General features: G+C 43.7%; 1 protein-coding gene across 1 annotated transcript; it reads right to left on the reverse strand.

Moving 5' to 3' along the window:
• Positions 1-6673: 6673 nt before the first annotated feature.
• LOC149449582 (E3 ubiquitin/ISG15 ligase TRIM25-like) lies at positions 6674-8457 on the reverse strand. The gene has a single exon (XM_089693049.1). It carries the CDS (start codon positions 8449-8451, stop codon positions 6730-6732), a length of 1722 nt encoding a protein of 573 aa, XP_089549175.1. The 5' UTR covers positions 8452-8457; the 3' UTR covers positions 6674-6729.
• Between the last annotated feature and the right edge of the window lie 3449 nt (positions 8458-11906).

Here is an 11906-nt window from a genome sequence, read left to right on the forward strand (position 1 = left end):
ATGCATGTGATCAATCATAAACGCATGTAAAATCAAAAACGTGCAAATAAGTACCACACGTGGCATTCATAGGCACTCCCTGAGTTGGTACTCTCACACCAAGGACATTCCATTATTCAGGAATGATTAGATGAACTTTTTTAGCACCATTTACCAGTTTACATAATTATTTGCACTTTTTTGATTTTACATGCGTTGATTGATAACATGCATTTATAGCGCTGCACTATTACTGTAACATATTTATATTCTGGGACTGTTGCCAATACCCTGAGTGCTGCTACCTTCATATCTATACCTAGATTTATATTTATCTTGTGTAATACTATTTTAGAAGTCTATATAATTTTATCAGCGCTCGCTTTATCATTATTTGTAAACAATGTAACTATTCTACATTGCAGCTCAAACTGTGTCTCCCACAGTGGCTGAGTGGTTAGAACTCAGAACTTACAGCATGTGGGTCATGGGTTCTAAACCCAGTCATGGCTGCACCTCAGTTTGCATGCTTTCTCTGCACGGGTGTGTTTCTGCCAACACTCCAAAGACATGCTGTGAGGTTAATTGGACCTAGTGTATGTCTGAGTTTCTGGTCTTATGCAGGCCATAGATGGGTCAAAAAACAGCCATTTTTTTAAAACGAAAAATCGATCGTTCAATAAAAAAATTGGCCGAATTTTGCATCTTCTATGGCCGGCATTTTTACTTCTGTCCCTTGCAGAGAGCTCCGCTATTATATTTTACATGAAAAGTCTTGCAGTTGCAACAATGTATCCATTTGTATCCATTTTGGATACAGATGGTTTTATTCGGATTCAAATAGATACATTGTTGCAACCGCAAGACTTTTCATGTAAAATATAATAGCGGACTGGAATTCTTCTTCTTCTTCTTGCAGGACACGACCCATGCGCATATTTTTATCGGTAAAACGATCGGCCGATTTGCCCATCATTGCTGGAAAAATCGGACGATAGTCAAAATCGTCCGCGTCCTGTTCTTCTGACAAGTTTGAAACTTTCAATTTTCCTTCTGTTTATATTTCATTACAACTTTATCTTCTCTAAGGCTGCGTTCACACTAGCTTTGTCAGCAGGCATCAGACAGGCGTTTGGGAAGTGTTTTTTACGCTTCTCAAATGCCTATGAAAATTCTGCACATGGCAGCACACAGCGCTGTTCACACTGAAGCGTTGGCATTGAGTCATGGCAAAACTGGCACCTCGTGTCGAGTCAGGAGGAGTTGAAGCCTCGCATTCAAGTCTATGGTGCCGCTCCTCAAATGCCTGGCAGACGTTTGCGGTGCAGTTGTGAGGCGTTTTTGGAGCGTTAATACCATTTAATGTCATTACAGGCATTTGTGGTGCAGTTTTAATGCTTGGTAAATGCTTATCACATGCCTCAAAACCACACATAGGGCATTTGGCGAGCATTTGAGGAGCATTAAAAACGCTTCCGAAACACCTGTCAGATGCTATTGGGGCGTATGATGAGAGTTAGAAATAAAGTCACGTGTGAACGAGCCCTTAAACCTCTCTCCTTATACAACTTGACCCCTCCCCCACCCCCCCTGTCATCACCTGTCTCCTCCCCCACCCCCCCGTCATCACCTGTTCCCCTCCCCCACCCCCCGTCATCACCTGTTTCCCTCCCCCACCCCCCCTGTCATCACCTGTCCCCCTCCCCCACCATCACCTGTTCCATCTGCCAATCTATGTATCCCCGCCCCACTCTTTTTATGTAACTATTTATTTCCTGATCTTGTTATTGTGTCTCATTTCCTATCACCTCCAGCTCAGATCTCACATTATTATAGGATTCCTGATTGTATCTCACCTCTAGTCTGATTGGATTCACAATTCCTGGTCAGTCCCGTTCCCTGACCTATAATAACCTTTAGGGCCAGTTCACACTACATGTGTTTCAGTTGCTTTTTTTGCATTCAAAACGCACAGAAAGAAGGTTATATGGTTGTCAATGTCATAGTTCACATCAGCGCTTGCAGTTCCAGTGTGTTGCAGGTGCTGCCAAAAAAGTCAAACAGGCTGCATTGTTTATGCATAGAACTGTACTGGAACGAGGTAAAACGCACATGTCCCTAATTACATTTAAGAAAAAGAGGGGAAAAAAATTAACTGGAATGCATAAAAAAATGCACTGGAACATGTCAAAAACGCATCCAAAATGCACTGGAACACGCTAAACATGCATCAAAAAAGTGCATGCAAAAACATCAGGAACACATCTAGACTGTTTCTATAGTGTGAACTGGCCCTTAGGACTTGTTCACACCATTGGTGGTGCAGAAACACATGTTTTTTTCCTGCACAGCAAAGAAATGCAATGCCCTCTGCAGATGTGCGCAGGTACCGTGGTGAAAACATAATTGCACCTCCACACGCCTAGTAAACACAGATGCATTCACAGCCACCAAAACGCATGGCACCACACTACTGTGCAGTTAGGTGTAACACACGTTTACAATAACATGCCTGCAGTATCTCTGCATGTTCCCACATGTTAGGCAGCCCATTGAAATTAATGAGCTGAGGAAAAAAAAAGTAAAAAATTCCCCATTCACACGGGTCCTCTGGCCTGTACAGCATGAATGAGGGGGTTGTTCATGTGGGTGGAGCCACCTGTTACACTATGGGGACACAGCAGCTGTATGAACACAGGTTGTCATCTGACAGGTGTGAAGGCGTGGGGAAGTGGCCCTGAATGCTCACTGTCTGTGTTCAGGGCTGTACACCTGCACCCATATGCTTGTCAGATTAGGACCTGCAGCATTTCCATAGTGTAACATAGGTTGCCTGCAAACGGCGACAGCCACAAAAACCAACCACTGATTCCCACTCTACAGGCCACAGCACCCATGTGAATGAGCCCCAAGACCTCCATTACACACACAGCTTGATTTATGAACTCAGTACAGTTTTAGCATTTAGATTTCACAGGAATATGGTTGGGATGATGTCCATTAATAATGTTTTTAGTGTATTTTTACCATAAATATAATTTGGATATTTTCTCTGGTGGTGGGGGGCTGTCAGGTATGCTGTACGGGGCCCGTGATATCTAACAGTGGCCCTGGGTGTATGCTTGTGTCTGTGCCACCTGTATAGTTAGGAAGAACCTTGAACCTCTGCTATGTACCTCAATGGATCTAGGAATTGGACATGTTTCCTCCTGAAGATACAACAATTATTAGTAATGTTTCCCCGGCCAATGAGGATCAGCTCCTCGGTGGAGAACAGCGATCTCGCCATGTCCAGATGTGGTCTGGAATTCCACAAAAGAACAATTCACAAAACTAAAACATAGACTTGTAAATGACCACTAAACTCTCCTAACTACACTCCCATCCACTACCACCCCCCACTACCACTTCCGGGTGTGTGCAAACGTCCTGCCGCCAACGTCATGACGTATTTCCGGTATGACAGCTGCTCTAGCGCCTCCTCCAACAGCCGTCTTGGCATTTATTTGTGCACCATAGCAATTTTACATGTGGCTCCAGTGTGTATATGACATTGGTGAATGTATGTTTGCAGCTATACTGTGTATATGACATTGGTGAATGTATGCTTGTGGCTATACTATGTATATGACATTGGTGAATGTATGCTTGCGGCTATACTGTGTATGACATTGGTGAATGTATGTTTGTGGCTATATTGTGTATATGACATTGGTGAATGTATGCTTGTGGCTATACTGTGTATATGACATTGGTGAATGTATGCTTGCAGCTCTACTGTGTATATGACATTGGTGAATGTATGCTTGCAGCTCTACTGTGTATATGACATTGGTGAATGTATGTTTGCAGCTATACTGTGTATATGACATTGATGAATGTATGTTTGCAGCTGTACTGTGTATATGACATTGGTGAATGTATACTTGCAGCTCTACTGTGTATATGACATTGGTGAATGTATGCTTGCAGCTATACTGTGTATATGACATTGGTGAATGTATGCTTGCAGCTATACTGTGTATATGACATTGGTGAATGTATGCTTGCAGCTATACTGTGTATATGACATTGGTGAATGTATGCTTGCAGCTATACTGTGTATATGAAATTGGTGAATGTATGCTTGTATCTCTACTGTGTATATGACATTGGTGAATGTATGCTTGCAGCTATACTGTGTATATGACATTGGTGAATGTATGCATGCAGCTATACTGTGTATATGACATTGGCGAATATGTATTTGCCAGTAAAGGCCCAAAGTCAACATAAATTGGGGGCCCAATTTATTACTGTTAAGAGGATTGTAGAAGAAGAATAGCTAGCTGCACATTGAACACAACCTATTCATTGGTACATAACATGGTCTTGTGGTGCAATAGGGGGCTTTTGGTTGGTTAGTTTGGACATACTTGCACATGTGCGCTCGAACAAGGAAGATTTGGGCATATTATATAGCTAGTAAAAATAAGTGTTAGGGGTGCGAGTAAATTTATTTATGGTACTTCTATAGGGCTGTCAATTTACGCAGCGCTTTACATATATATGTTGTAAATTCACATCAGTCCCTAACTCTCAAGGGACGTACAATCTAAAGGTCCCTAACTTACATTCATATATATACTAGGGCCAATTTTGACAATTGTGACCATGGTGTAAGTCCCATGATGTGACCACGGTGTAAGTCCCATGATGTGACCGCGGTGTAAGTCACATGATGTGACCGCGGTGTAAGTCCCATGATGTGACCGTGGTGTTGAAAAAAAAAAAAAACAGTTATATTTGAAAGTTGAAAAATGACAGTTTTTTAAAGTGGCAATAAAATGCAGATAATTTTTGACAATGAAAAAAAATTACATTTTAAAAAAGAGGGGTTTTTTGACAGTTGAAAAATGACAGTTTTTTGTCATTTGAAAAATGATAGTTTTGTTAATTGAAATAGTACAGGTTTTTTTGACAGAGGCAAAAAATTAGTTATTTTTGTCAGTTAAAAAACAACATTTATTTTTGACAGTAGAAAAAATGATAGTTGCAAACATTGACAGTTATTTTTGATGGTTAAAAAAATTATGTTTTTGTTGTCACTTAAAAAAAATTGTTATTTTTTGTCAGTAGAAAAATGAGTTATATTTGACATTTGAAAATTACAGTTAATTTTTTACAGTGGAAAAAATGGCAATTAAAAAATTAGTGTTTTTGACAGTTGAAAAATGACAGCTAATTTCTTGTAAAAAAAAACATTTTTTTCATAATTAAAAATTACAGTTATGTTTTTATTTTGGCAAGAAATGACAGGTAATTTTTGACTGTGGAAAAAATGGCAATTGAAAAATGAGGGGTTTTGACAGTTGAAAAAAGACAGTTATTTTTTGTCATAAAATTTTTTTTTTTTTTTTCACAGTTGAAAAACAAAAGTTATGTTTGACAGTTGGAAAATGATAGTTTTTTTTTACAGTGGCAATAAAATGCAGATAATTTTTGACAGTGAAAAAAAAAAATCACATTTAAAAACAGAGGGTTTTTTGACAGGTGAAAATGACAGTTAATTTTTGACTGGAAAAAATGGCAATTGAAAAATTAGGGTTTTTTTAAAGTTGAAAAATTACATTTATTTTTAGCAGTCGAAAAACAGTTATAGTTGACAGTTGAAAAATGACAGTTTTTTTTACAGTGGCAATAAAATGTAGATAATTTGACAGTGAAAAAAAAAATCTAATTCAAAAAAGAGTTTTTTTTTGACAGTTGAAAAATGATAGTTTTTTTGACAGTGGCAAAAAATGAGTTATTTTTTTGTCAATTGAAAATTGACATTCATTTTTGCCAGTTGAAAAATGACAGTAGCAAAAATGACAGTTATTTTTGTGATTTAAAAAAATGAGTTATTTTTTGTCAGTTAAAAAATGACAGTTATTGTTGTTGTTTTTTTCAGCACATTTTCCAACTGTCAAAAAAAACCTCATTTTTCAATTGCCATTTTTTCCACTGTCAAAAATAACTAATTGTTCTACTCTCAAACATAACTGTTGTTTTTCAAAAATAAAATTTTAACTCACAAAAAATCATTTTTAAAAAGTAAAAAAAAAAGAATAATTTTTCAGTTGTCATTTTTGCCACTGTCAAAAATAACTGTCATTTTTCAACTGACAAAAAACCCTCATTTTTAATTGTCAAAAATAAGTCATATTTTGTCTCTGTCAAAAAAAGAACTAATTTTTCAATGGTCAAAAATAATTATCAACTGACAAAATAACTGTCATTTTTCAACTGTAAAAAATCTCATTTTCAATTGGAAGAAATAACTGTCATTTTTTAAATGACCAAAAAAATACTATTTTTTCAACTGACAAAAACCCCCTCATTTTTTCAACTGTCTTTTTTGCCACTGTCAAAAAAACCTGTCATTTTACAATTTAATAAAAATAACTCATTTTGAAACTGCCAATATACCTGTCATCTTTTAATTGTCATAAAAACTCTCATTTTTCAACTGTCATTTTATTGCCACTGTCAAAAATAAGTGTGACAAGCATGCAGCCAGTGAAGGCGGAACACTCGGACCTCCTGCATGCTTGTTCCTGGTCAGTGACACACTAGGGAGTGAAGTGAGGTTAGGATGAAGATGACGGCCCTGGAACCTGCAGCTTTCTCCACAAATCACTCCTGTTTCCTGCCCTTCCTCTTATTGGCTGAGTATTGCCCCAATCACCAATCAGATCATCCGCCTTGTGATGTCTCTGGGTGGATCTCTCACTTCTGGCTCCTCCCACATATCTTTATACAACCTACAAATACAAATACTGCAACATGGAGGGGCTGAGTGAAGGTGGTGGTGAAGGTGTGGAGGTGTCGGATCGGGTCACACAGATCATAGAAGGAGATCCGCCCGGCCTCATAATCCAGATCTATCCTGACTCTGGTACTGGAGACACCGCCGGGGAATGGGGTCCAATTACTGTCATGTCTCACTGAGCACTGATTACCCCCCAACCTCTCCAACACCCAGGACTTCTTATTATCTCCAATCCCTGACTGACCTCCTCTCCTGTCTATATTGGGGTAACACATCCCGACTCTCCAGGACCGTGACCCCCCGACATCCACGTCCCAGTAATGTCTCCCGGAGGAGAAGCACTGACTGCTCATCACCTGATAATCCTGGAACCTCTCTGGTGTTTCTGGCCGATTCTGATGTGATGATGACCAGGATGCAGTTTTCCCATCATCTGATATATGTAGATCATTAGCAGCTGTCCTCACATCCAGTAATATGTCTGTAACCCCCGACACCCCCCGGGTTTGCTGTACAGCCCCAATATTTGGTCCTTCAGTGGGGGAGGGTTGGGGGTCTGGCCTGGATGGTGGACCATTGATGGGACCTTCGCCCTTTGTAGTAGAATGTGGAGAGACATGTGTGCCTGTACATTTCTGTACATTGACCCCAGACATGATATCAGATAAACCCGTGTGTAATGTGTGTGAGATCCCCCCCACATCCCCATCCCCTCCATCATGGAGGAGGTTCTCATGTCTCTCTCTGTCCTCATCATCTCCATCCTCAGTATTACACAAGTCACCTGTGTATGATTCCTGTAGGACAGTCAGTGGATCCGTCATGTTACACAGCTCCTCAATGTCCCTCATCTTCCTGGACAGCTCCTCCTTCTTTATTTCCAGATCACGAATATAATCCAACATGGGACGGGAGACCCGCTCTGCCCACCCAGAGATGTCCCTCAGGACTCTCTTCTCCAGGTCTTCCAGACGTCTCCTGAGGTCTCTGAACAAGGCAGTGACTCTCTTGGTTTCATCATCTGCTTTTCCTTGTACTTTCCTCCTGCATTCCTGCAGACTCTGGACTCTTTTCTCCATCTCCTCTCTCTCTGTCATCAGTTTCTGCAGAACATTCCTCAGTTTCTTCTTCTTCATCTCAGAGGCCTCCTCCAGAGTCTCCACCTGGTGTCCCCGATGTTCTCCGGCCAAACTGCAGGACACACAGATACAGGTGGAGTCCTCGGTGCAGTAATACTCCAGGATCTTCTTATGGATGGAGCATTTCCTGTCTTTCAGGGAAGTGGTGGGATCACATAGGACGTGTTCTGGTGACTTGCTGTGGACTCTCAGGTGGTTGTCACACAGAGAAGCTTCACACATCAGACAGGATTTCACAGCCGGTACAGGAGTGTGAATACAGTAAGTACAGAAGACCCCAGACTCCTCCTGCTCTGGATGGGTAGACTGGAAGTTCTCCACTATGTTACGTAGTGTTATGTTCCTCCTCAGAGCAGGACGTTCCTGGAACTCTTCTCTGCATTCAGGACAGGAATAACCTCTAGACCCCTCCTGTGTATCCAACACACGGCCAATACAGTCCCGGCAGAAGTTGTGTCCACATCTCAGGGTTACAGGATCTGTATAAATGTTCAGACAGACGGAACATTCCAGCTCCTTCCTCAGATCAGAAGACGCCATCGCTGAGAGCAGAAGACAGAATGACGGGGAAAGTCTCTGACACTCCGTATCCAGTGTGACCCGTTCTGTACCCTCCTACAGGGGGGAGGTGTACATTCCTACACAGGGAGAGGCTGGGACTGAGACACGTAGCTAGAAGAATTCTTATACAGAAGGACACAGACATGTAATAAGTAGTGACGGGTCCAACACCCCCCTGTTCGGTTCACGGTCCAACATTCCAACTTGACGAAAGTTCAACCGCAAACTTCAAACTCAATGCAAGTCTATGGGACTGGAACTTGTAAATGGAAAAGTGACCATTCTGAAGGCTTTTATGCCAGTTATTGGCCCCAGAAGTGGTATGGGGACTCGGGGACGGCCCTGAGGGACAGGAATCAGTGGGGGGAAAAAAAGTACAGTTTTTAAAGGGGCCGTCATTTTTCATTGCTAAAAGGAAAAAAAAAAAATGTAACATGCAATTATCATGCCTGGGGGGTCCCCATAAACTCCCTGCAAAGTTGCACATCTGTACAATGTATAGGACCTGCTGCACCATGACTCACATTTATATTAATAAAAAAAAAAAAGGATGTGTGGGGTCCCCCCTAATCCATACAGACCCATTAGGTCCGGTGGGAAGGTTAGGAGGGGCCCTACAGTGACATTTTTTTTTAAAGTGCGTGGGGTTCCCCCTAAAAGCCAAACCAGGTCCTTTAGACCTGATAGGACTTCTAAGAAGAACCCCACCCTCCAAAAATAGGTGGAAAAAGTGTGGGGTCCCTCCTAACTTCCTACCAGACCCTTCATCCGAGCACAGACCTATCAGGCCAGGAAGGGGGGGATGAACGAGCGGCCCTCCCCTCCCTGGGCCTTACCAGGACACATGCCCTCAGCATGGAGACAAGGGCCTCTTCCCCAAAACCCTGGTTGTGGGGGTCTGCGGGCAGGGGGCTCATTAGCATCAGGGTACCCGTTTAAATAAGGAGGCACCCTGATGCTGCCCCCCTTGTGAATGAGTAAGGGGTACAAAATAAATAAAATTGGGTCTTGTGTGTTGGTGGGGCCCTAAACCAAACAAATAGTTGGAAGCGACCATAATCAGGATTGAGGAATAGGATAGGCAGCATAGGCAGTCTTCAAGGGATCCCAGATCCCTAACAAATGGGATCAGTTACATCAGCATCAGGGACAAGATAGTTGCTGTTGATCCAGGACTGATTCATGTTGATAAATGTAAGCTGGTCAGTGGAGCCTGTGGACAGACGCACTCTTTTATTCGTCACAAAACCTCCAGCAGCACTGAATGTCCGTTCGGAAAGCACGCTGGGTGCAGGACAGGTCAGTACCTCGATGGCATATTGAGCGAGTTCTGGACAGTGATCCATCCTCAAGACCCAGTAACCCAGTGGATGTTCAGCTGGAAAGGTCTCCAAGTCTGCTCTTGTCCCTAGATAATCCTGCACCATATGATGCAGACCCTGCCGATGGGTGCTTAAACCTAACATCCCTGGGCACTGAGGACTAAAGAACTGTTTGAAGGCATCGGTCAGCAGGCCACCTTCTCCACCACTCTTCCTTTGACAGAACGAAGCCTCAGAAACACGTTGTCCAGGAAATAGTAACCTCCCATTGTCTGGAAAGGTGCTACACAAATGTTTTTTCATGGCGTCCTCAAGATGTTTCATCCTCTGCTCCCTCTGTGAAGACTGGATGAGCTCTGCAACGTCACCCTTGTAACGTGGATCAAGAGGGGTTGTCAACTAGTATTGATCCCTCTCCTTGATACCACGAATCCTCGGGCCCTTACGCAGGCTTTGCAGAATCAGGGAGCCCATGCAGTGTAGGTTTGAGGAGGCATTAGATTCTGAGTCCTCTGGGTCACTGAGGATGACATTGTCAGGAACTACCTCCTCCCAGCCACGTACTACTCCTGGCTGGGTTTCTGGGGACTGAAAACCACCCCTTGAAGACTGCTGTATGTGATCCTCTACTTCCATGGTGCTGCGATCCTCCTCCTTCTCTTCCTCCTCCTGCTGTGTGTTTTGTGGCCCCTCAGGAATGGTTTCTGCATAAAGGAGGCCTTGAGAGGACAGGAAATCCTCCTCTTCCTCCCTCTGTTCTTCCTCAAGTGCCCTGTCCATGATTCCACGCAGCGTGTGCTCCAGCAGGAAGACTAGAGGGATAATGTCACTGATGCATGCATTGTCATGGCTCACCATCCCTGTGGCCCCTCAAATGGTGACAGGACAGTGCATGCATCCTTTTCAGCAGCCATTGGTGTGGTGAAAAGAAGTCAAGCTCCCCTGAGCCTGTCCTTGTGCCATATTCACACAGGTACTCATTGTTGGCCCTCTGCTGTGTGTGCAGCCGCTGCAGCATTGCCAATGTTGAGTTCCACCTGGTGGACATGTCACAAATGAGGTGGATGGTGGGCAGGTTGAGTTCCCGTTGAATGTCAGCCAGATGAACACTGGCCGTGTATGACCGCCGGAAATGGCCACAGACTTTTCTGGCCTGCCTCAGAAGATCTGGAAAGCCTGGGTACCTGTTCAAGAAACACTGCACCACCAAATTCAGGACGTGTGCCATGCATGGACCATGTGCCAAGTGTCCCTGTTGGAGGGTGGAGAGAAGGGTGGTGCCATAGTCACATACAACCAATCATGGCTCAATATGCTGTGGTGTCAACCATCTCTGACCCTGCCCCTGCAGAGCTGACAGAATCTCTGGCCCGGTGAGACTCCTGTCCCCTAGACAGACCAGCTGAAGCACCACGTGGCATCTCTTAGCCTGACTGCTTGTGTAGCCCCTTGAATGCTTACGGAGCACTGCTGGTTCAGAGGACAATTCAGAAGAAGAGGCCATAGAGGCAGAGGAAGAGGAGGGGGTGGGGCAGACACATGTGGCAGAATCCCCACTAGATTTTTGGAGGCGTGGTGGTGGAACAAGCTCCAGCACTGAACCCTGTCCTGCATCCTTCCCAGCAGCTAGTAGAGTCACCCAGTGTGCCATGAAGGATATGTAACGTCCCTGACCACGCCTGCTGGACCACGTGTCAATAATGTGGACCTTGCTGCTGACCGCCCTGTCCAACGAGGCCAAAACATTGCCTTCCACATGATGGTACAGAGCTGGAATGGTCTTACGTGATAATTGTCATCTTTTCAGAACCTGCCACTGTGGTACAGCACATTCTGCAAATTCACGGAAGGGGGCGGAGTCCACCAGATGGAAAGGCAGAAGTTGTAATGAAGTAATTGGCCAGGCTAGCATTTAGATGCTGAGAATGTGGATGGGTGGGACATGGGGACGGGTGGCACATGTGGATGGGTGGGAGATGTGGATGGATAGGACATGTGGATGGGCGGGACATGTGGATGGGCGGGAGCTGTGGATGGGTGGGACATATGGATGGGTGGAACCTGGGAATGGGCGGGACCTGTGGATGGGCGGAACATGTGGATGGGCTGGAC

Source organism: Staurois parvus, unplaced genomic scaffold (assembly GCF_062004578.1).
Source record: "Staurois parvus isolate SC_StPar_1 unplaced genomic scaffold, SC_StPar_1.0 ptg000611l, whole genome shotgun sequence".
Lineage (NCBI taxonomy): Eukaryota > Metazoa > Chordata > Amphibia > Anura > Ranidae > Staurois > Staurois parvus.